The 24,896-nt window shown below is 40.3% G+C and overlaps 1 protein-coding gene across 2 annotated transcripts in view; it reads right to left on the bottom strand.

Moving 5' to 3' along the window:
• Positions 1–24,896, bottom strand: part of LOC108696300 (zinc finger protein 511-like) — an 81,653-nt gene that overhangs the window by 53,408 nt on the left and 3,349 nt on the right. For both annotated transcript variants that reach the window (XM_018225550.2, XM_018225551.2), the window contains exon 2: positions 20,188–20,261. In XM_018225550.2, coding sequence (XP_018081039.1) covers positions 20,188–20,261 — 74 coding nt within the window. The remainder of the gene's footprint in view (positions 1–20,187; positions 20,262–24,896) is intronic.

The raw sequence follows: 24,896 nt of genomic DNA, 5'->3' as shown, positions 1-24,896 counted from the left end.
TTTCTTACAGACCAGATGATCTCTTCCTGAACATAGCCATATATATTGATCAGTCTTTGCACAGATCATCCGACTTCTCATCAATCATAAAATTTGCAAATTCTTCTCTTTTTTAATTTTTTGTACCAACTTTTTGGACTATTTTTACTTTCTTTTTAATAAATTCTCCCACCCCCCATTTTTCTACTTTTAGGACATTGAACATCTGACCTCTTCGGATGTCCTTACATTTTATGGATTAAATTTTCCACTCTTTGTTTCCTGTTTGGATCCGGACATCGATTGAAGCCAGCGACGCCATACCTATACGAAATGATCGTATAATATTTTGTGCCATGTTTTCCATTGCTCAGAAAAAAAGAGTTTTATACAATAAATCATACATTTATATATGCCCTTATAGATACCCTTATACTAGGGATGGGCTTAGAGATATTTTTTATATTCTTTATTGTGTTCTCCTATGAGAGTTGAATTATGCGCTGTGATGGACTCGTTTGTGGGTAGTCAGTAATACATAGATAATGCGAGTACGAGCTGAAATACAATTGCGCTCCAGCCGGACGCAACTTCCACTTGTTGGAACGCATATGTGTTCCAAAGCGGTGGGGATAGTTCCTCTGCCTGTAAGCACATGGTGGTAGGAAGTGACGTCAGACGCCCAAGCTACGGACATTAATGGACATTGCAATAAAGACTCATGAAGGTATAAAACTTGACATTACAATCTTTCTGCCTTTTCTATTTTGTATAATTTTGCCCCTGATGAAGACCTTAACGGTTGAAATCGCGTAGGGCCTACACTTATGGGGCCTTTATATTTTTTGTTAAATTGATTTGATGTAATAAAATTATTTTTTTTAATTTTCGAGTGTGCAGTCTTCACCTGGGGAACATTCCTCAACTTCTGGTGACTGTTGGGGAGTCCCAACCACAGTTGTTAAACTGGGTGTGCGCTGTCTGGCTTTTTTGTCTTTGCCATATAGTTATTATCTGTATTAATAACTAATCAACCTTATATTGTGACATTTATATTCTATGTGTACTGTATATTTTGAGTTGGTCCCCAAGCTCAGTAACTGACAGCAGCACAGAACATGTGCAGTGAATCAGCAGAAAAGAAGATGGGGAGTTACTGGAGCATCTTTGGAGGCACAGATCTTTACTGCAAAAGGGCTGTGGTTGCCTTCGGCTAGTACAAAAGCCCAAAACATAATGTACAACATTTCTAGCCTATTTCTTTAGTTAAGCTTTTGTTCTCATTTATGATGAACAACCCCATTAAGCAGATATTTTTAAATAAAACAGTATTTTATTTTAATGGCCAAAATTCATTCTAAATAGCCCCCCAAATAACATACAATTCTCCCTGCATTCAGTATTTAATTTCTCTATTACAATCAACTCATTGTTACTTCTTGTCTAGCATGAAGCTTTGCCCCTTTTTGCTTTCTGAGCACTCCTTCTCTCTCCAACTATGAAGAGCTCAAAGAGGTGTCTATTAGGCATGCTCACTGCCTCATCTTCAATGGAAATCAGACATGTGCAGTAAGCACCTCTTTTATTTTTTCATAGTTGGAAAGAGAAGGTGTGCTCAGAAAGCAAAAAAGGCAAAGCTTCACATAGTTACAGGGGAACTATAGCAAAATTAATAATTCTTGAAATGAACCATCATAACATGTTATTGAAGTTCCTAAATATAATGTGTTAAAAATTTTGTTCAGTTTTCAAAATATTTATGTTTTTTTAGTGAACCCACTAGAAGCTGCTTCTCTCCTACCAGCCTCTGGCCAGCTCTGAGGTTGGGTTAATTTGCATAACAAGTCTGCCTTCATGCTCATTGGCTGTAAGTGCTGTCAATCAGGAACGGTTTTCTTAAAGCCCAGCAACTTTCTCCTTACTTCCATTTAGTCAGCATCGGCAGTGCAGTGCTCTGAAAGGCTTTTTGTTCCCACTCCTAAACACACACTACTCCTCTGCTTTATGTTTTGACCCCCGCTCCCCCCAAGAGAGGCGTGTGAAAAAAAAGCAGAATTCATGGTAATGTGGAATCAAAACTCTCCTTTTCCAATATCTGACCGTGGTACATAACTCTCCTTCAATCCCTCCTCCTTACACATTCAATACTTTTCCTTACTAAGGGCTCATCATAAAAGTTAAATTGCAGCAGGGAAAACTGAAGGGAACGTCTGACAAGCTACCGATTCTGCCTTTCTGTGGGAGAGAGCAGGACTTATCAGTGATTCCGGAATGGAGAAAGGGAGCAGAGGTGGAAATCTTTGAAGCCAGTAAAGGGAGCGTCTGACAAGCTACCGATTCTGCCTTTACGTGGGAGAGAGCAGGACTTATCAGTGAGTCAGGAATAGAGAAGGGGAGGGGGAGTAGAGGAGGAAATCTTTGAAACCAGTTCACTATGGACACTGTCTTTGCACGGTTTTTTTTGGGGGGGGGGGGTAGAGAGCGGGAGATTTGTGTGTTTGGGAAATGGATAAGGAAGGGTTTCAAGCCACTGCACTGCCCTGCCCAAGGTCAAGTAGCAATAAGAAAGAAAACAAAGTTTAACACTATCTAGTATTTTTTTTTGTGAAAAAAAGTCTTAAAATATTATTAAAAATTACTTTATAAAAGAGCTTAAAATGTATTCTTGGGTGCAGAGAGTTATAGTTCCATGGTTGTTTAATCATCACCAATGCTTCCACCACCACCACATTTCACAAGTTTGTTTTGCTTTTTCTTTATTTTGCACATATTTGAACACATATAAACACAAACACACATTTAGTAGTGTGCACTAGTGATGTGTGGGTCGGGTTTTTACCGACACGCTTCCCTTTATAGACCCGCACTGACCATCGATGACATTACAAAAGGGTGGGGTGAGCCGGCATTATCAATTTTGTATAGTTCTTAAAATATTAGACTTTTCTTAGTCCCACTTGTTGCATGTGAGGGGTCAGGAGAGAGCAGGAGTTCTCTGTGAATACAGAATGGAGCTGCGTCTGGCTTTACACAAGGAGAGAGAGAGGCAGTTGTGTGTGTGTGTGTCTCTGTGTGTAGTTGTTTCTGTGTGCGTCTTTCTATTTGTGTCTGTGTCATTCTGAGTGTGTTTCTGTCTTTCTGTTTGTGTGTCTTTGTGTGTGTTTGTGCAAAGAAACCCTACAATATGCAAGGCTGTTCAATTGTTCAACCTCACATCTACTCAACTGTCCATTTGTGCATCTGTGTGTGCACGTATCTTTCTGTCTGTTTGCGCAAAGAAACCTCAAAATGCAAAGCTAACTGTGTATTCAACCTGACATTGGAAAAATAACTTGTATTTAGTAAGCTTTGCCTGATAAAATAAAGATATTTTTACCTAAGGCTGTATTTTTTTTTTTTTTAAACACTTTATTTTCAATGTTTTGAACAACAGATATCAGCAAGTATCCGTGACAATATTTCTCAGTGATAAAATGGCAGGTAATAGAAATCACAAGGTACAATCATGCGAATACTGCGCATAATACTGTTATAACCTTATCGAGTGCTGTATACAAACTGATATAACATAAAGAGAAATAGAAGAAAGAAAAAGAAAAAAAAAGACAAAGAAAATCATAAATGCAGGCTTAGGACGATATTCCAATATCCTATCTAAAAGAAGGGGCAGGTGTTAACTGATGTGTCAGATACAGTGTGGGTCAATTTACAGGGAAGCAGGAGACCCAGGAACTCCATGTCTCTGTATATGTGGGCATTGAAGTATTACTGAGTGCCGAAAGGTACTCCATACGCTTTATTTCCACAATCTTATTCTGTAATTCCCCCATCGTGGGTTTATTGGGTTGTTTCCATTTCTGGCAGAGCAATCTCCTAGCTGCAGACAGAATGTGATTCATCAACCTCCTGACTGTCTTAATAAATGTAGTAACGGGTTTCCCCAAGAGAAATGTCCAAGGGTCCTTCCTCACAGTCACCTGAAGGACCTTCCGGAGAAGCTCCCGCACCTCCTCCCAATAGGGGGTAATTACGGGGCAATCCCAAAGTATGTGTGGCAGAGAACCTAATTGCCCACAATTCCAAGGCTGTATTTTTAAATGCGGCAAATTGCAATATTTGTAGTTGTTTTTTTCCAGAAATGTCCTAAAAACCACTGCCTTTAGTATGCCTTTGCAGTATGGTGGTTTGTGGTAGAAAGTTGTCCTCCTGAAAAAAACAAAAACTATATAATGCTTTCCTGGGTAAACCAAAAGACCCACCCAGGAAAGCCCCTAAAGTGAAAGAGTGCAAATTATTCAAAAATGGTCTGGCAAGAAAAGAACCAAATTGGCCAAACCGTCAGGCAGTGAAAGGGTTAAAGTGGTGCAACACCTTCATTTCAAAGTTTAGTATGTTATTGAATGGATACGCAATTGGTCTTAATTTTTTCTATTTTATACTTTTTGAATTATTTGCTACCTTCTTCTGACTCTTTCCAGCTTTCAAATGGGGGGTCACTGACCCCATCTAAAAAAAAACAAGTGCTCTGTAAAGCTGCAAATGTATTGTTATTACTACTTCGTGATAGATAGCCTTTAATAGTCCCAATTCTAGTAATACAACTAATGATGCATGGTTCACACATGAGGAAATTCAAAAGAGACTAGAGCATGTTAAAGGGATACTGTCATGGGAAAAATTTTTTTTCAAAATGAATCAGTTAATAGTGCTGCTCCAGCAGAATTCTGCACTGGAATCAATTTCTCAAAAGAGCAAACAGATTTTTTTATATTCAATTATGAAATCTGACACGGGGCTAGACATATTGTCAATTTCCCAGCTGCCCCATGTCATGTGACTTGTGCCTGCACTTTAGGAGAGAAATGCTTTCTGGCAGGCTGCTGTTTTTCCATCTCAATGTAACTGAATGTGTCTCAGTGGGACATGGGTTTTTACTATTGAGTGTTGTTCTTAGATCTACCAGGCAGCTGTTATCTTGTGTTAGGGAGCTGTTATCTGGTTACCTTCCCATTGTTCTTTTGTTTGGCTGCTGGGGGTGATATCACTACAACTTGCAGTACAGCAGTAAAGAGTGATTGAAGTTTATCAGGTCACAAGTCACATGACTTGGGGCAGCTGGGAAATTGACAATATGTCTAGCCCCATGTCAGATTTCAAAATTGAATATAAAAAAATTTGTTTGCTCTTTTGAGAAATGGATTTCAGTGCAGAATTCTGCTGGAGCAGCACTATTAACTGATTCATTTTGGAATTTTTTTTTCTTCTCATGACAGTATCCCTTTAAGATAAACAAAGGTCTGGGGCCAGATGGTATTCTTCCCAGGGTACTTAGCGAGCTTAGCCTTGGACATGCCTGGAGCAAAGTTAGGGTTGCCCACAATGGGGGTAAGAGGGCCCTCCCTGGATATCAATCGTGGATGGGTTTTGAGGTATCGGTCAGCTTGGGCGATAGTGTCTCTGCAAATTTTAGGAAGCGTGTTTGAAGGAGGCCTAGTAGGAGGTTGTGTCCACCATAGTGCTTGTAATGGTCTATCCACCAAAGACTGTTCTAGTATTATCCATTTTTTATCAGTTGGGTAGTAAAACCATTCTTTCATATATCGTGTGGTAGGTGTGGGAGAGCAAGTCCCCCCTGAGACTTTGGTTTAAACAGGACATTTTTGTTTATCCTGGGTTTGGTACCTTTCCAGATAAAAGTGTTAAACACAGCCTGTAGGACAACAAAAAAGCAGAGTGGAGGGGCATCGGGCAATGTCTGGAATTGATACAATATTCGAGGTAGTACATTCATTTTAATTAGATTAATTCGTCCAAACCAAGACAGTTGGAGAGTATGCCAGCGCTTCAAGTCCGCCTGGATTTGTGACAGTAGTGTCATATAGTTCAATGTGGTCAATTTTGATAAGTCTGCTGGAATATGAATTCCTAGGTACAGTATTTGATAGAGTCGGGTTTCCATCTAAAAGGGTAACTCGTTTGCAAGATTTGCTGCAGTTGGGGAGATAAGGAGACATTAAGTGCCTCCGACTTATCTAGATTGATTTTATAATTACTAAATTGACCATATTCTCTGAACTCTTGCATAAGAGAGGGAAGGGAGGTGATTGGTTGAGTGGCGAAAACCAATAAATCATCTGCATATAATGCGATTTTATAGTCCTGTCCTTTGATGTGAAGACCCTTGATGTTTGGATTTTGACGTATAGCAATGGCCAGATGTTCCATAACCAGGGCGTACAGAAGTGGGGAGAGAGGGCACCCCTGTCTGGTCCCATTACTAATTTTTAGGGGTTCAGATAAAGATCCGTTAACTTTAATTCTGGCCTGGGGATAATGGTAGAGTGCCATGATGCGTTGCAAGTCGACCCAATCCTATTTGAGACAGAGATTCTCTTACAAAAACCCAGTTGACTCTGTAGAACGCTTTTTCAGCATCCGTCGACAGGGCCAGCATGGGGGTGTTGCTTCTCTTAGCATAGTCTATGAGCGATATAGCTTTTAGAGTGTTATCCTTAGCTTCCCTATAGGGGACAAACCCAACCTGATCAGGATCTATCAATTGAGGTAGGTGAATTTTTGATTCTCTCTGCCAAGATTTTCGCGTAAAGTTTGCGCAGGAGAGAGGGTCGTTTCCCTGTTTTGGAATTAGAGAAATGTGTGCTTCCAACATCGCCGAAGGAGAGCAAGGATTAGAGTCTAGATTATTAAAGGCATTAAAGGCATTAGATCGGAGAGATCAGGGAGAAGAGTCTTATAGAACGCAATAGGGAACCCATCTGGGCCCGGGGATTTTCCTGTAGGGGTAGTTTTAATGAGAGTTTCAGCTCATCGGATGACAAAGGGTCCTCCAGTAAGTCAATATCCACCTGCCTGAGTCGTGGTAAAGCAGTACGTGAGATATAATTTCGGATTTTCTGTGTGAATCTGTCAGTCAATCCAGGTAGGGGAGAGTTGATGTTATACAAATCTGAATAAAATTTATGCATTGCACTGGCTATCTCCTGGTCCTTGTACACGGTTTGACCAGTGTGTGTTTTAATGGCCGGAATAAAGGAGGTTGCCTGCAATTGTTTAGTTGCTTTCGCCAGAAATTTGCCAGCTTTATTACCATGATCATAGTAAAAGCTTTTACATTTCAGCAATGCAGATAGAGATTTTTTATTCAATTCTCCCTTCATCAGTTCACGAGTCTCTGTGAGTTCCTTCAGTGTGTCACCGCACAGCGTATTTTTATGTTTTTGTTCCAATAGGGAGATTTTGTGGAGAAGATCAGTGATGCGTTGGGAGAAAGCCTTTTTAATTCTGGACCCATGTTTAATTTAGATGCCACGAAGGACCGCTTTTAAGGCTTCCCATTTTATCACGGGATGTGAATCGTCCGAGCGATGAGTCTCGGTAAAGAATTTTATCTCTTTTTTAATTTCTGCTAGGCAATCTTGGTCCCTTAATAGATATTCATTTAGTCTCCAGGTCCACGACTTGCATGTGGCGCCAGGGGTAGCTAATGTGAGAAAGATCGGGACATGGCCTGACAAGATTTGTACCCCAATGTAACAATCAGATACCCACTGCAATGCATAATGAGAGAGGAACAGATAGTCAATTCTGCTATATGAGTGGTGTACATGTGAGAAATAGGAGTAGTCTCTATCGGATGGGTGGCATACTCTCCGACTGTCTGCTAATTGGTTTTTATGCAATACTGATTTAACACGTTTTAAGACCTTATAAGAGAGGTTTGACTTTCCAGAGGAGGAGTCTAATTTTGGGTGTAGGGTGAAATTAAAGTCTCCGCCCATCAAAACCACCCCTTGATGGAAACCTTCAAGCCGGGTCACTACCATATCAAGAAACCTTGATTGATTTTGATTCGGGGCATAACAGTTTCCCAGAGTAAATAAGTGTCCTGCGACATTTATTTTAAGGAAGATGAATCTCCCCTGCGGGTCAGCAAGAGAGTCAATCAGAATGTATGAGAATTTTTTATGGAAGGCTATAGCTACACCTTTACTTTTGGACACGGGGTTGTCACTGAAGTACCATTGTTGGTAATACCTGTTTTTAAAATTTGGCCTGTGACCCAGCTTGAAGTGAGTTTCCTGTAAAAAAAACCACAATCATAGCATTTTGTTTGTGGAGACCAGTAAGAATTTGTGACCTTTTCATCAGTGAATTAAATCCTCGGACATTGTAGGAGCAGATTTTAATTTCAGCCATATTTGATTCCAGGACCTAATAGGGGCACCAGGGAACAGCTGAGTGACAGGAGAAAGAGAAGAAGGAGAAACATTAATAACAATGTATCTAATATAGAACCAAACAGTTTCCGAAAACAACTGCAACCAGTTGTGTTCATATCAGACTGAACCATCAAGTTGTCAAAATGGTATTCTGAGCATTTCCGTCTCAGATCAAGAGTCCTATGGGGGAGCAACGGCTGGACCATAGTATTGATTGGCAATCAAAACAAATAAACATAAGTCATAACTCTGAGTGAACCTGCTTGTGAAGGGTTATATGGACAAGCAACACTCAATAATAACAACCTGTAGAAGGGCTAAAAGGTTAATTACACAAAATTAGGCCATTGTAAAAGATGGACTTGGTTTCAGGTACCACTTCCAGTGTTGGCATTATTATTCCTAGTGGGGGTGCCCAAATGGTGTCTTGGGGTTTGGGCCTTTGCTGCTTTTTTGAACGAGCCAGGATCTTTCTGTAAAGGGCCAGATGAAGAAATCCAGTCCCAGGACTCCCAGTTGGGAATATCAACTTGAGGGAGCTGAAGACAGTCCAGAAAAGTGGGAACATCTTTAGGAGAGCGCACTGAGAATGTTTAACCGTCCTTAATAACTATCAGAGCGAATGGGTAACCCCATTTATAACGAACGGAGTGTTCTTTAAGCAAGTCCTCGTTGTTGGCGCAGTGTGTTCCTGGAGAGGTCTTGGTAGAGCCTGACTTTGGAGCCATTAAATTCTACTTCACCAATGTCCCTGGCCTTAAGCATGATTGTCTCCTTGGTTTTGTAAAAATGGATCCGACAAATCACATATCTAGGGATTTCAGAGGTGGTATCTCTGGGACGCGATTCCCTGTGGATTCGATCAATAATAGGCTTGTCATTTTTTTCGCCCAGAAGGATATTGAACAGTCTTGTAACAGCTGCAGAAAGGCCTTTAATCCTTATATTGTTTCTTCTGGAACGATTTTCTTGGTCCTCCAGGAAGTTTTGTATGTGCCTAAAGTGGGATTCATGTTGCATAACAGTAGACTCAATCTGTTTAATGTGCGCAGTGTTGGAGGTGACAGATCTCTCCAGATGGGCTTGCTTTTCCCCCAGGAACTGGAGTTCTGTATGTACTGCTGTGATTTCAGACTTGCCTCTGAGTTTTGTAATAACATTTCAATGTCTTGCCGAGTAGGCAAGGAGAATAAATGCGCTCTCAATTACTTATCCAGTAAAGCATGGGCTCCACCGAGTGATATTGCTCAGTTTCTATGTGCGCAACACTGCCTTCAGCCCCCCTGTATGATCTATGATCTGGCGTTCAGCAAGGGCAGAGAGCACCGTGTGGGGTATAGTAGAAAAAGAGGTACTTCCAATTATTTGGGTGCATCCATTGTCCGGGCCTGGAGAGTCTGCCGGAAGAAGCGACTTAGGGGAGAGCGGCCATTCATCGGCATTTTCCCAGCTCGGTGAGGCCTCCACTTGCGGCTCCTCGGACTGTGGCATCGGGTGGTTGAGTACACAGGGTAAGTCCGTGGGCACAGAGTCCGGTTCATTGTCGAGGGTATCGACTCGCGGTGTGTTCGGCGGTGAGCCATTGGGAGAGGGCGGCTTACAAGACGGCACCTGTTGCTACGATTCCCTCTGCACGTCAGAGCATGAAGCAGAACGCCGTTGAATTAATACAGCTCTTTGCTCGGAGCTCTGGCAAACGTGTCCTCACTCCACCATGTCCAGGCAACGCCCCCCTTAATATCTTTTTATGAGAAGGTAAGAAGGGACCTCGATTCTGGGATGAAGACAAAAAAGAAACACCAAGAGCCAATAGTGTAATATGTTTTTACAAGGAGTAATGGTAGTGTAAACAAGTTAATACTCACAAACAGGGTTACCAATAGGCAACCACTGTATAGGCAGGTGGGGAGATTATCCTGACCCCACTCAGGAATAAGACGTCGCTCTCTGTAGAAGAAGAAAAAGGGGATGATACCCCTCCACTCGGGGTGGACTCGATATAGTAGTAAAACAAAACAGAGGCGCCAAAAGGATAAAATTAGCTAAAATACTCGATTCTGGGATGGCAGTGGATGTGATTTACATAAACTTTGCTAAAGCACTTGACACAGAAGGTTACTGGTTAAATTCAGGAATTGTGGCCTGAAACATAGTATCGGTACCTGGAGAGAGAACTACAAAATGATACACTACAAAAAACAGAGACCTAATTATAGACAGGGAAAAAATAGTGGAACGCTTCAAAGAATATTTTCAAAATACCTATGCAGCCAGCCCCGCACTCATGACAAACACCTGGAATACCTGGGTAACATAGACTTCCCTACTATTCCCAAAGAATGACATTTCCGAAGAGGAACTAAGGGATGCTATAGCAGCAATGCCTGCTGGTCGCACCTTAGGTCCTAAAGGCCCACTCCCAAATACTGTCCTCTAAAATTAAACCTATTTTTAATAAAGTCTCGGAAAATTATACACTCCCCGACACGTTTCATGGCACACATTACACTCATACACAAAGGTAAAGCCCCCCATAACTGTGACTCCTGCCATCCTATTTCCCTTCTAAATTGTGATGCAAAAATACTTGCAAAAACTTTGGCCAACAGACTAAAGAGGGCAGTGAGGGGAGTTGTTCACCCAGACCAGACAGGCTTTATGCCCAATAATGCCACAGATATAACTATCAGAAGACTGTTCAATAATTTGGAGGCAAACCATGACAACAAAGGAAATAGAATAATAGTGTCATTAGATACTGCTAAAGCATTTGATACAGTGTCCTGGTCTTGCCTTTGGGAGGCTCTCGGTTTGGTAGTGGATCCCGTTTTGTGACCTGGGTGAAAGCTCTGTACCGGCATCCTGCAGCCAGAATATTAGTGAATGGCATGATGTCAGAACCCATTCATCTAGAACGGGGAACCAAACAGGGGTGCCCCCTGTCACCCCTACTTTTTTCATCAGCTATAGAACCTTTGGCAATACTAATTAGAGATTCCCCATACACAATAGGTATACAGATCAGTAAACTAACAGAAAAAGTATCGTTATATGCAGACAATATGCTGCTATACTTGACTAACTCTAGAGGGGCATTAGACTCGGCACTAGCCTTGGTGGGAAAATGTGGTAATTACTCAGGGTTGAGAGGGAAACAAACCAAGCCTGTAATTTTCCCTCTAGACCGGCTCCCCAATGACCAGTCACCAAACATTGGCCAACTCATGGTGGTACATTCCTTTAAATACCTAGGGGCAAGGCTGGAACTAGGGGTAGGCAGAGTAGGCATGTGCCTAGGGCGCAAAGCTGGGGAGGCGCCAGGCACGTACGTTCTTTGTCGCCTACCCCATGTCCTGTCCCGTCTCTCCCCGACTGGTGCTGGTACTTTTTGCATAAATGTGCTTCTGTGCATGACGCTTTGTGCATGCACGCTCGATCAGAGTTTCGCGCATGCGAAATCTAGCGCACACTCAGCCTAGGGCGCCTGGCCGGATTGGCCCGGCTCTGCCTAGAGGTCATAATTACAAGGAAATGTAAAGATTTCGAGGAGTCCAACCTTACCCCAATAACCAAAGCTTTATCCTCAAAGATTGATATATGGGCACAGCTTCCCCTTACCCTACCAGAAAGAATAAACCTATTCAAAATGGTGTTCCTCCCCAAATTTCTGTATGCCCTAAACAACTCTCCAATAACCCCCCGATCCCAGTGGTTCAAATATGTAGACAGAATTAGAAAGACTTCTCTGGGCAGGGGATTTCCCATGCCTAAACATTAAAATCCTACAAGCCCCAGTTACCCAAGGGGGTAACATAGTAAGTAAGGTTGAAAAAAGACACATGTCCATCGAGTTCAACCTTTTTTTTTTTTTATATTAACTACCTATCTGCCAGTTGATCCAGAGGAAGGCAAAAAACCCATCTGAAGCCTCTCCAATTTGCCTTAGAGGGGGAAAAATTCCTTCCTGACTCCAAAATGGCAATCGGACTAGTCCCTGGATCAACTTGGACTATGAGCTATTTCCCATAACCCTGTATTCCCTTACTTGCTAACAAGCCATCCAACCCCTTCTTAAAAATATCTAATGTATCAGCCTGTACAACTGATTCAGGGAGAGAATTCCACATCTTCACAGCTCTCACTGTAAAAAACCCCTTCCGAATATTTAGGCGGAACCTCTTTTCTTCTAATCGAAATGGGTGACCTCGTGTCAGCTGGAAAGACCTACTGGTAAATAAAGCATTAGAGAGATTATTATATGATCCCCTTATATATTTATACATAGTCATCATATCACCCCTTAAGCGCCTCTTCTCCAGCATGAACATCTCCAATTTGGCCAGTTTTTCCTCATAGCTAAGATTTTCAATACCTTTTACCAGCTTAGTTGCCCTTCTCTGTACCCTCTCTAATACAATAATGTCCTGTTTGAGTGATGGAGACCAAAACTGTACGGCATATCCTAGATGGGGCCTTACAAGTGCTCTATACAGTGGAAGAATGACCCCCTCCTCCCTTGACTCTATGCCCCTTTTAATACAGCTCAAGACCTGCTGACTGGCATTGCTTGCTACAGCCAAGTTTATCATCTACAAGGACTCCAAGGTCCTTTTCCATAATGGATTTGCCTAGTGCAGTCCCATTAAGGGTATACGTGGCTTGGATATTTTTACATCCCAGGTGCATGACTTTACATTTATCAACATTGAATCTCATTTGCCACTTAGCTGCCCAGATTGCCAGTTTGTCAAGATCATGTTGCAAGGATGCCACATCCTGGATGGAATTAATTGGGCTGGATAATTTTGTGTCATCTGCAAACACTGATACATTACTTACAACACCCTCCCCTAAGTCATTAATGAACAAGTTAAATAAAAGTGGACCCAATACTGAGCCCTGGGGGACCCCACTAAGAACCTTACTCCAAGTAGAGAATGTCCCATTAACAACCACCCTCTGTACCCGATCCTGTAGCCAGTTTCCTATCCACGTGCAAACGACTTCATTAAGCCCAACAGACCTTAGTTTAGAAAGCAGTCGTTTGTGGGGCACAGTATCAAATGCTTTGGCAAAATCCAAATAGATCACATCTACTGCCCCCCCCACTATCCAGAATCCTACTTAACATCATAAAATGCAATCAAATTCATCTGACATGACCTATCCTTGGCCCTTCCAAATCTTAAAATGTATTTCCTAGCCAGCCAATTGACTTACGCCCACTGGTGGCTTTCGCCTCACCTTGACACTATACTGGAAGCTAATATTACGGGATCATTAGAAGCCTTGGCCAACCTACTGTACTGGGGAACCCCAACACCACAAGCTACTATCACTCCAATGCTAACAGTGATTAGCGCATTCCAAAATGCCCTCAAACAAGCACAAGGGCAGAGGTCTGTGTGGTCGAAATGGGATCCCTTGTGGGGCAATAGATCCTTCCCACATCTCTCCTCTCTTCCTGATATATATGGCCACACAGGGTATTAAGCTACTAAGTGATATTGTGTTGGACGGGGATATAAAACAGTTTCAAACCCTCAAAGAAAGTCACCATTTACCTCAAAGCATGTTTTATATACCATTCTGGCGCAACCTGATTAACAACTCCCTGTCAAACCAAAAACTGACATATCTTGCCTGGGGTTGCCCGCAGAAACTTGATGCTGTCTGGGGTACTTTCCATGACGCAAAAACAAACTCCACACAAGTTGACATGTGAAATGTTTGAACCCTTTCTCCTCCTCTCTCCGCTCCAAACTCTCCCTTCTCTCCTTTCATCTTCTTTACAACAAACGTTTATTTTAAAATTTAAAATGCAAAAATAAAAACTTAAAAAAAAAAAAAAAGATATACTACAAAGAGTGGTGGTAAATGGAACATTTTTTAATTGGACCAGTGTTGTAAGAGGAGTAACGCAAGGCTCTGTACTAGGTCCTTTGCTTTCCAACTTGTTTATTAATGACCTGGAGGTGGGCACTGAAAGTACGGTTTATATTTTTGCAGATGATACTAAATTGTGCAGAACTATACTGTAGGTTCCATGCAGGATGCTGGCAGGATTTGTCTAAGTTGGAAAACTGGGCAGCAAACTGGAAAATGAAGTTCAATGTTGATAAATGCAAGGTTATGCACATTGGCAAAAATAACAAATGCAAGTTAAAAACTAAATGGCAGTGTGTTGTGAGTTTCCTTAACCCTTTCCTGCCAGCCATTTTGTCCTAGATGCGAACATCTACTGCCAAGCAGTTTTTAGACATTTTGTACTTTCACTTTAAGGGCCTTTCCTGGGGCTGTCTTTTAGTTTACCAAGGAAAACAATATATTTTAGTTTCAGGACAACCTGAACTTTCAAAATATGCAAGAATTTTGGTGTTATTCTACGTCTGTAAAAAAATATATGTTTCGGTCTAATAAAATGAAAAAAATCATGTTTCACAAAGAGCAATCACATATATCAGAAGCATCATTTATTTTATGTAAGAGAACCCAGCCAATTTGGAAAGGTCGTCTCGTGAACACGGCAATATCAAATATATACAGTGGTGTGAAAAACTATTTGCCCCCTTCCTGATTTCTTATTCTTTTGCATGTTTGTCACACAAAATGTTTCTGATCATCAAACACATTTAACTATTAGTCAAAGATAACACAAGTAAACACAAAATGCAGTTTTTAAATAAGGGTTTTTATTATTTAGGGAGAAAAGAAATCCAAACCTGTGTGAAAAAGTAATTGCCCCCTGAACCTAATAACTGGTTGGGCCACCCTTAGCAGCAATAACTGCAATCAAGCCTTTGCGATAACTTGCAACGAGTCTTTTACAGCGCTCTGGAGGAATTTTTTCCCACTCATCTTTGCAGAATTGTTGTAATTCAGCTTTATTTGAGGGTTTTCTAGCATGAACCGCCTTTTTAAGGTCATGCCACAACATCTCAATAGGATTCAGGTCAGGACTTTGACTAGGCCACTCCAAAGTCTTCATTTTGTTTTTCTTCAGCCATTCAGAGGTGGATTTGCTGGTGTGTTTTGGGTCATTGTCCTGCTGCAGCACCCAAGATCGCTTCAGCTTGAGTTGACGAACAGATGGCCGGACATTCTCCTTCAGGATTTTTTGGTAGACAGTAGAATTCATGGTTCCATCTATCACAGCAAGTCTTCCAGGTCCTGAAGCAGCAAAACAACCCCAGACCATCACACTACCACCACCATATTTTACTGTTGGTATGATGTTCTTTTTCTGAAATGCTGTGTTACTTTTACGCCAGATGTAACGGGACGCGCACCTTCCAAAAAGTTCAACTTTTGTCTCGTCGGTCCACAAGGTATTTTCCCAAAAGTCTTGGCAATCATTGAGATGTTTTTTAGCAAAATTGAGACGAGCCTTAATGTTCTTTTTGCTTAAAAGTGGTTTGCGCCTTGGAAATCTGCCATGTAGGCCGTTTTTGCCCAGTCTCTTTCTTATGGTGGAGTCGTGAACACTGACCTTAATTGAGGCAAGTGAGGCCTGCAGTTCTTTAGATGTTGTCCTGGGGTCTTTTGTGGCCTCTCGGATGAGTTGTCTCTGCGCTCTTGGGGTAATTTTGGTCGGCCGGCCACTCCTGGGAAGGTTCACCACTGTTCCATGTTTTTGCCATTTGTGGATAATGGCTCTCACTGTGGTTCGCTGGAGTCCCAAAGCTTTAGAAATGGCTTTATAACCTTTGAAATTGAACTCAGGTGTGATAAACCACAGTTAAGTTATTTTTTAACAAGGGGGGCAATCACTTTTTCACACAGGCCCATGTAGATTTGGAGTTTTTTTCTCCCTTAACGTAAACCTTTATTTAAAAACTGCATTTTGTGTTCAATTATGTTATCTTTGACTAATAGTTAACGGTTTTTGATGAGCAGAAACATTTAAGTGTGACAAACATGCAAAAGAATCAGAAATCAGGAAGGGGGCAAATAGTTTTTCACACCACTGTATAGTTTTATGGAGATTTCTCTTATAATGTTTTATGTAAATTGATTTTTCTCCCACATCAATGTAAAACAACCCAAATATGAAAGCCTGGGGTCCACTGAACAGTTTGGTGCCCAATATGTATAGGTGTATCTAAGCATGTGGCATATAGGGGCCCTAAAATGTAGACAACCCATTTGAGCTATCAGTTCTGTAATTCCAGATACTGCAAAATCAACACATTTACATAGTTTGGGGGGGGGGCAAAGTTAGAAAAAAGTACGTTCACCCCAGAAAACCCATATATTTTCCGAAAGTACACATTCCCCCGAATCCAAATTGGGTATGCATGTCTTTCTACTCCAAAGCACCAAGCTGCAAAACTTTCCTAAGTTTGGCAATTTTAGGAACATTTTCAAAAATCACCTCAAAACTTCCACCCTACCACATCGCATTTCCCACATACTATTGAAAGCTCATAGTACAAGCTGATCCAGGGACTAGTCTGATCGCCATCTTGGAGTCAGGAAGGAATTTTTACCCCCTCTGAGGCAAATTACAGAGGCTTCAGATTTTTTTTTTTTTTGCCTTCCTCTGGATCAACTGCAGGTAGGTTAAAAAAAGTAAAAAGGTTGAACTTGATGGACGTGTGTCTTTTTTAAACCTAACTTACTATGGTACCCCAAATATGAAAGCCTGGGGTCCTCTGAACAGTTTGATGCCCAATATGTATAGGTGTACCTAAGCACGTGGCATAAAGGGGCCCCAAAATGAAGACCCCCACATGGTCTGTCATTTCTGGTGCTGAAAACTCAACACATTTACAGAGTTTGGGGGGGAGGGGGGCCAAAGGTAGAAAAAGTATGTTTACCCCAGACAACCATATATTTTCAGAACGTACACATTCCCCCTAATCCAAATTGGGTATGCATGTATTTCTACTCCAAAGCACCAAACTGAAAATCTTTCCTAAGTTTGGCAATTTTAGGAACATTTTCAAAAAATCACCTCAAAACTTCCACCCTGCTGCATCGTATGTCCCACATACTATTGAGTATCAAGATAAAGCACCCCAAATATGAAAGCCTGGGGTCCTCTGAACAGTTTGATGCCCAAAATGTATAGGTGTACCCAAGCACGTGACATATAGGGGCCCCAAAACGAAGACCCCCCATATGGTCTGTCATTTTAGGTACTGCAAAATCAACACATTTACATAGTTTGGGTGGGGGGGCAAAGGTAGAAAACAGGTACGTTCACCCGAGATAACAATATATTTTCGGAAAGTACACATTCCCCTGAATTCAAATTGGGTATGCATGTCTTTGTCCTCCAAAGTAGCAAGCCGCAAAACTTTCCTAAATTTAGTGACATTTCCAAAAAACCCCTTCAGACTAGAAGAAAAGAACTTTCATTTGAAGCAATGTAGGTGGTTCTTCACAGTGAGGACAGTTAGGTTGTGGAATTCACTGCCGGGTGATGTTGCAAAGCTGATTTTGTTAATGCCTTTAAGAGTAGCTTGGATAATTTTGTGGACAGACATAATATCAAAGGCTATAGTGATACTAAACTCTATAGTTAGTATAGATATGGATATATATAATGTATGTGAAGGTATGGAGGGGTGTGCGTGTGTATGGATGCTGGGTTTTCATTTGGAGGGGCTTGAACTTGATGGACTTTGTCTTTTTTCAACCCGATTTAACTATGTAACTATGTAATATAAGCTGATGCTACAGGGCTAATTATTAAATACTGATGCTAATTGCACTGGTTTCTGTACTGCCATGTGTAATTATCTGTATTAATTACTAATCAGCCTTATATTGTGACAATTATATTCTATGTTTACTGTATATTGTGAGTTTGCCCTAAGTGACAGCAGCACAGAGCATGTGCAGTGAATAAGCAGAAAAGAAGATGGGGAGCTACTGGGGCATCTTTGGAGACACATATCTTCCCAGCTAAAGGGCTGTGGTTGCCTTGGACTGGTACAGAAGCCCAAAGCATTATGTACAACATTTCTAGCCTACTTCTTTAGTTAGGCTTTAGTTTTCCTTTAAGCTCTGCTTGACATCCCATTGGTTAACAGATGGTGCATTAAGAAAGCCTTTAGCCTCATCTCTGATCTTTCACTGTTGCTTGACAACATCACTAATGAGTCCCATTTATTCATACATCTAGAGTGGAAAATTGTCACGGCAGTGGGGTTGGATTTCTTCTCTCAAACTCTAGGTTTCAAACTATAATACAATCAACTTCTCTTTCCTTCACTTAAAGGGATCCTGTCATCAGAAAACATATTTTTTTCAAAACGCATCCAGCAGAATTCTGCACTGAAATCCATTTCTCAAAAGAGCAAACAGATTTTTTTTATATTCAATTTTGAAATCTGACACGGGGCTAGACATTTTGTCAGTTTCCCAGCTGCCCCTGGTCATGTGACTAGTGCTTGCACTTTAGGAGAGAAATGCTTTCTGGCAGGCTGCTGTTTTTCCTTCTCCATTTAACTGAATGTGTCTCAGTGAGACATGGGTTTTTACTATTGAGTGTTGTTCTTAGATCTACCAGGCAGCTGTTATCTTGTTTTAGGGAGCAATTATCTGGTTACCTTCCCATTGTTCTTTTGTTTGGCTGCTGGGGGGGGAGGGAGGGGAGTGATATCACTCCAACTTGCAGTACAACAGTAAAGAGTGATTGAAGTTTATCAGAGCACAAGTCACATGACTTGGGGCAGCTGGGAAATTGACAATATGTCTAGCCCCATGTCACATTTCAAAATTGAATATAAAAAGATCTGTTTGCTCTTTTGAGAAATGGATTTCAGTGCAGAATTCTGCTGGAGCAGCACTGTTAACGGATTCATTTTGAAAAAAATGCTTTTCCCCATGACAGTATCCCTTTAATTTGAAAATAAGCATACTCTTGTTTTTCCAATTTCTCAAACGTCGCAGTCATATATTGACCACCTGGTCCCTACTCTACCTTCTTGGATCACTTTGCTGCTTGGCTTCCATAATTTCTCTCAAGCAACATACTAGCTCTTATTTTAGGTGACTTCAGTATTCCCATTGACAACTCTGCTTCTCTAGCTACTTCTAAACTCCTCTCATTAACAACTTAATTTGGTCTCTCTCAGTGGACCAACTCTCCTAGTCACATTGTGGGTCATGCTCTTGATCTTATATTCTGCCACTCTTCGAACCTGCCTTTCAGATAACACTTTCACCTGAGCTATACACTCACACATACAGAAACCATAAAACATTTGATCCACAACAATTATCAACAGTAGCAGAACAGCGGATCTCTCACATTAACAACCTTTCCTGTACGAATTTGGCAGCTTCACTCTACAATGATGCTCTATCAACAGCTCTAGACTCCCTTGCTACTTCTACCACCTGTCACAGTCAACCAGCTAAACCACAATCCTGGCACACTAGTTTAACTCGGTACCTCAGATGTAGTATATCAGCTGTATGACAGTGGAGAAAGTCTCAAACTGATCAGGACTTCATCCACTTCAAATTAATTCTCTCCTGCTACAATTGATCTCCATTAATAGCAAAACAATTGTACTCTTGAATCTCCTTTCTATCCTCTAAACCACATTTAACTCACTACTATGTTTGTTAAAAAATGATTTCCCTTTTCTCTACAATAATAAAACAGTACTTTGAACTTGATACAAAGTAAAATATAATTAATCCTTACTGAAAGCTAAACCAGCCTACTGGTTTTATTTAATGTTTACATGATTTTCTAGTAGACTTAAGGTATGAAGAGCCAAATTACTGAAAGATCTGTTATCCGGATAACTCCAGGTCCCAAGTATTCTGGATTACAGGTCCCATACCTGTATTATATTTTTTGTATTCTATATGTTTTGTGGTGTTTCTTCCATAGTGTTCTTGTCTTGAAACTGGAGTTTTACTAGAAACACCTGCCTAGTAAAAATCATAGTAAACACAGATCAATAAAATAACACAAAAACATATTTCTAGAAAAATTACATACTTGCTGGTTTCTTTCACTTTTCCAATGCTTGTTAGTAAATCCTGAATGTAGCGATGACGGTGCACGTCTCCATCCTGCATAAAACAGACAGGGTTCATGAACAATGTGATATTAGAATGCTCAGTATCGTGTTATTGTGGAGGGCTAGCTTTTAAAGCTCTTCTTTCACTCCCTACTTATACTACTGCACTATTTCATGTCACTAGGTGCAAAGAATAAGTGACCCCTGTGCTCCATACAACAGCAGGCAGCGATTGTCCTTGCACTTCTTGGGACACATGGCAGCCTTTCTGTACCAAGTGTTACACCACATACCTTTTACACTGAGATGCATACATTTATCTTATTTGGGGTGGGGGTCTTTTGCAAGCAGAGCAAACATACTTCTTTTTCACATTTTTTTTACTCTACAAAACCCAAGGTGACTAGCATGTTAAACTCACATCACATAATTACTTGTATTTTGCTGATGTTATCATTTGTAGCTCTTTTTCTGCATTTTCATTTAGCTTCAGGAAAAAGATGCAGATTATGTAACTGACATGAGGAGAGAGAGACGGATATATGTAAATCAGGCTGGGAGCAGAGAGAGAGACAGGGCAGGATTCAGGCTGGGGGCAGAGATACATGGGGGAGGGATTTATGCTGCTATTGCAGAGTACTGCTTGTCATTCACGGACAACATCAGATTATGCTAATATAGGCTCTTCTAACACTGCCAGTAATGAAGCAGAGTTAGTGAAGGGAAGGTGCAGATGATTTTTGCTTCTTTTGCAGAAACTAGATCTGAAAGTTATTCTAAAAACTGCATCAATTTTTAACATGTAAAATCATATTAAACTGGACCTGTCATTCAGACATAAAAATCTGTATAATAAAAATCCTTTTCAAATTAAACATGACCAAACTTGATCCAAATTCTATTTTTTTATTAAAGCATTCATAGCTGTTGTGAATTCATTTAAAAATCTCAGCTGTCAATCATTAGACATAGAGGTGAGGCAGGCAAATACTTTCACTTTCCATTCAGCATTTCCTAGATGTCACTGCACTCCCCACATTTCTATCTATCTATCTATGTTATATATATATATATATATATAAATAAATATAAATATAAGGTCCGCACTCTCAGGTCTTAAATAAAATGTAAAGAAGTTTTATTGTAAATGCGAGACTAACGTTTCGGCCTTTCTCAAAGTGTCTAATGGATTGCATGAATGCCTTAAATACAAGAATTGGCGGGAACATAGACAAATTGGAACCAACGTATTGGTGCATCACTGAAACGTAACTGCCATAAAAGTGCCACGCATTTACAATAAAACTACTTTACATTTTATTTAAGACCTGAGAGTGCGGACCTTTTTTGCTGTTTGTGTGTATATATATATATATATATATATATATATATATATATATATATATATATATATATATATATATATATATATATATATATATATATATATATATATATATATATATATATATAGTCATAATTTACTCCACTTTCAATAAAAAAAGATAACAATGGTATACTTTTCCTAGGAACATCCAGGAGTACTGGGGTGTTTTCTGAACAAAGATTTTTAGTGAAGCATTACTCAGTTGCATGAAATTAAATCAAATGTGAAAATCTGGCTGTGCAGAAATTTGGGTACCCTTGTAATTTTGCCAATTTGAATGGTTGGATTAGCTAGTTTAAACTGTTAGTTTCAACTGTAAGGAATGTAATCAGGAAATGGAAGGCCACAGGCACAGTTGATATAAAACCCAGGTCTGGCAGGCCAAGAAAAATACAGGAGTGGCATATGCGGAAGATTGGTTACAGACAACCCAAAGATCACCTCCAAAGACCTGCAAGAACATCTTGCTGCAGATGGTGTATCTGCACATTGATCTACAATTCAGCACAATTTGCACAAAGAAAATCTGTATGGCAGGGTGACGAGAAAGAAGCCCTTTCTGCGCTCATATCACAAATAGTCGCTTGTTATATGCAAAAGCTCATTTAGACAAGCTGCAGTCATTATGGAACAAAGTGCTTTGGACTGATGAGACAAAAATGTAGTTATTTCGTCATAACAAAAAGTGCGGAAGAAGAACATGGCGGAAGAAGAACATCTCATTCCAAGAAAAACACCTGCTACCTACTGTAAAATTTGGTGGAGGTGCCATCATGCTGTGGGGCTGTGTGACTAGTTCAGGGACTGGGGCCCTTTTTAAAGTCGAGGTGAATTCAACCCAATAACTAATTCTTTAGGATAATGTTCAAGCATCAGTCACAAAGTTGAAGTTACGGAGGGGTTGGATATTCCAACAAGATAAACAAAACTCCAAAGAATTAAGAGGTGTTCCCAAACTTTTTCATAGTAGGACTATATATATATATATATATATATATATATATATATATATATATATATATATATATATATATATATATATATATATATATATACACATACATACATATACACACACACACACATACATATATATATATATATATATATATTTTAATATTCAATAGATACCATCAAAATAGCTCTGTGGACAAAGTTTTCAAGAAAAAGAAGTGTTAATTATATATCGGTTGTATTCAACTGATTTAGTCAAATCTTCATGTATAAATGCCCTCTTTGTAGATAAGAGACTCAAGGAAATAGATGTTTAACAGAAAAAAAACAAAGTAAAAAAAATGTTGTCACTAAATAATAGTATGTACCTCAAAAAATTGTTTCCGGCCCCATCACACAAAACTTGCTTCAGCCAACAGTGCAGTGCTATAATCCACAGCTCTGCTCCACTGAAATGACTGATCAGATGGGGCACACAATAACCCACTGGTTATATGCAAAGGCTCATTTAGACAAGCCGCAGTCATTATGGAACAAAGTGCTTTGGACTGATGAGACAAAAATGTAGTTATTTCGTCATAACAAAAAGTGCTATGCATGGCTGAAGAAGAACATCTCATTCCAAGAAAAACACCTGCTACCTACTGTAAAATTTGGTGGAGGTGCCATCATGCTGTGGGGCTGTGTGACTAGTTCAGGGACTGGGGCCCTTTTTAAAGTCGAGGTGAATTCAACCCAATAACAAATTCTTTAGGATAATGTTCAAGCATCAGTCACAAAGTTGAAGTTACGCAGGGGTTGGATATTCCAACAAGATAAACAAAACTCCAAAGAATTAAGAGGTGTTCCCAAACTTTTTCATAGTAGGACTGTATATATATATATATATATATATATATATATATATATATATATATATATATATATATATATATATATACACACATACATATATATATATATATATATATATATATTTTAATATTCAATAGATACCATCAAAATAGCTCTGTGGACAAAGTTTTCAAGAAAAAGAAGTGTTAATTATATATCGGTTGTATTCAACTGATTTAGTCAAATCTTCATGTATAAATGCCCTCTTTGTAGATAAGAGACTCAAGGAAATAGATGTTTAACAGAAAAAAAAACAAAGTAAAAAAAATGTTGTCACTAAATAATAGTATGTACCTCAAAAAATTGTTTCCGGCCCCATCACACAAAACTTGCTTCAGCCAACAGTGCAGTGCTGTAATCCACAGCAAACTAATTTTTGTTAGGTGAGCTGCAGATAAAAACAGGTGTGGACTATACCTCAGTGTCCTCTAGATACCTCCTTGTGTTGGAGGAGGGTGAGTGGCCTGGAGACCTCCATGTGCTGGAGGGAGGTGTGTGAGTAGCTGGGAAGGAATCTGTGTGTATTCCAGTGCTGAGCTGAAGTGTTGGTGAAAGCAATAAGTGACTGGAGAGAGCAACGAAAACCCCACCTAAGAGACTGTGTTAAGTCAGAGTCTAACAGAGGGTTCTGGGACTTGTGACATCCAAGGCTGTAAGTGCTGGATATATTGTGTTTCTGTGAACACCAATGTGGGTGTTGAATTTGGACTGCTAAGTCCTATGTGAAACAAGTATGCTGAATCAGATGATTTTGTTCCTAATAAAAGCCAGCCAAGCTGCATTAAACTCTTCAAGGTGGTGTCAGACTCCATTTCTTAAACTGTGCCGTGGTTATGGTCTCAGCAAACCTAAAATGCTACATATGGTGGAGAATGTGAGCACAGAAAATAGAAGTCATACATAACTGATGAGCCTGGCAGACATTGCCTTTAAGAAACTGTGATTAATATGGCAAGTGTTACTCCTTCGTTGTGTGCTACAGTTCAGAAGAAGGCTCCGCAAGCTGTTTTAAAACAACAGGATCAGGGAGATGGTGACTGGGCAGCCAGTTCCCCAAAGACTGGCAGAAAGTCAGTGCAACAAGTGTGAAAAAGCAGCCAGAAGTGAGAAATACCTCACGAGTGCCAAAGGAGACAGATGTGTCTGGATGCAAACCAGGAAAAGGGTTCCAAAGAGGATATGCAAAAGGCCAAAGAGGTGGTGCCCCAAGGTTGAAGTTTGCACAAGTGCAGCATGGCGAAGAGAGAGGCTATGCTGGTTTGCTGAGTTCATCCCCAGTGGTTCCAGAGAGTCTGGTTCCCTGCAGGAATGGTAAGACAGTTCTTAAAGGGGTGATTGAAAGGGGCTAGTGTGTTGGTGGGGTCAAAGACTGGGACTGTGTGATAAAAAGTAAGGACCTGGGAGCTAATGCAAGGCAAGAGTTAAATTCCCAGCCAGAGTGCACTAGGACGG

This window comes from Xenopus laevis, chromosome 7L (genome assembly GCF_017654675.1).
Source record: "Xenopus laevis strain J_2021 chromosome 7L, Xenopus_laevis_v10.1, whole genome shotgun sequence".
NCBI lineage: Eukaryota > Metazoa > Chordata > Amphibia > Anura > Pipidae > Xenopus > Xenopus laevis.
Note: the sequence above shows the minus strand (reverse complement) of the source record. Positions and strands in the feature narration are given on the sequence as shown.